The 1,187-nt window shown below is 36.2% G+C and overlaps 1 protein-coding gene across 1 annotated transcript in view; it reads right to left on the reverse strand.

Annotated features, from left to right (window-relative positions):
• Nucleotides 1-542: 542 nt before the first annotated feature.
• LOC108570993 overlaps nt 543-1,187 on the reverse strand; it is a 1,674-nt gene continuing 1,029 nt past the window's right edge. Inside the window, exons 3-5 of the mRNA XM_017932938.1 lie at nt 1,046-1,164; nt 786-966; nt 543-716 (exon numbers count right to left, since the gene is read on the reverse strand). Of these exons, the coding sequence (XP_017788427.1) occupies nt 543-716; nt 786-966; nt 1,046-1,164 (474 nt within the window). The remainder of the gene's footprint in view (nt 717-785; nt 967-1,045; nt 1,165-1,187) is intronic.

Consider the following 1,187-nt stretch of genomic DNA (forward strand, 5'->3'; position numbering starts at 1 on the left):
TTATCTGTTGCTTCGCAGATCAATACGAGCCTTTGCACATTATTTCTAACAAAGTGCTTCTACGTTTGTCGTACAACGAGAGCGCGAGTTGTGTCGACGATTGCAACCGAGAACGTTCATTTTTTTTTTCTTTCTTTTTTTTCCTCTTTTTGGAGATATTTGGCGCGTTTATGTTACTTGCATTTTATTATTTATTCTCGTTAAACAGTAGATTCCGTGTTTTTCGTTATTCCGGGTTAAGTAAAATCTGTTTCGTTTTTTCTTTCGTGCAATCGTCGATTCGACACGATATCACGCTCCAGACAAAGTCTAAGGACATATTTTAATATTACACGATCGCGCCATAATATGTTATTTTATCCTCAATGTTATTGTCTTCATTGGTATTACATGTACGTGTATACTGTCTGTTAGAGTCTAGAACTTTATAAATATTGTACATATCAGACCCTATTCTGTTACGAATAAACATTGAAACCATATGCGCCGCATTTCCTGAACCGTGTAAAGGTGCGAGAGTAGCGACAATTTGAATATTTTCGTTATCTTGAAGATTCCACGTCGTTCGCATACTTTTCCATCGACTGTAGGTACATCAAGAACGCGTCGTCTTTGGTGCCGAAGGAGGCGAACAACCAAGCGAACACTGCAAGTAAGTCCTTCGACATTGATATCTTTTGCCAGCTATTCAGATCGTCGAACAAAATCTTAGTTACCTGAAACGAAATCTACATTACCATGGAAAGATATTCTAGTTTAAATCGAACGTTCTTTTTTCTACTTACGTTTTCCCACGTACTATCGTTGAAATTTGTGTAATGCACCATATTTAAATGATTATCTGTCCTCGCGGAAGCTTGATGCAGACAGAAAACTACCAGATACAATGGAACCGCGATCATTGCACGGTTGTAGTCGAAATAAAGCTCGCGTAGGTGTTCAATATCGAATCGGGCTAGATCGAATCTAAAATAGAAGATTTTAAATTCAAATGAAGAGTGTTATCGGTATATATAATGGATACTTTATAAAATATAAAACATACTTATCAAATGTTGATACAATGCATACGATTAACAGGAATGAGAAGATACTCGTGTAGATTTCGGAAATTACTGAGTATTTCACGATGAATTCCATAGAAGTGTTAAAGAACACGTTGATCTAAAAAAATAGTTCGATTATCA

Source organism: Habropoda laboriosa, unplaced genomic scaffold (assembly GCF_001263275.1).
Source record: "Habropoda laboriosa isolate 0110345459 unplaced genomic scaffold, ASM126327v1 scaffold88, whole genome shotgun sequence".
In the NCBI taxonomy this organism is placed as follows: domain Eukaryota; kingdom Metazoa; phylum Arthropoda; class Insecta; order Hymenoptera; family Apidae; genus Habropoda; species Habropoda laboriosa.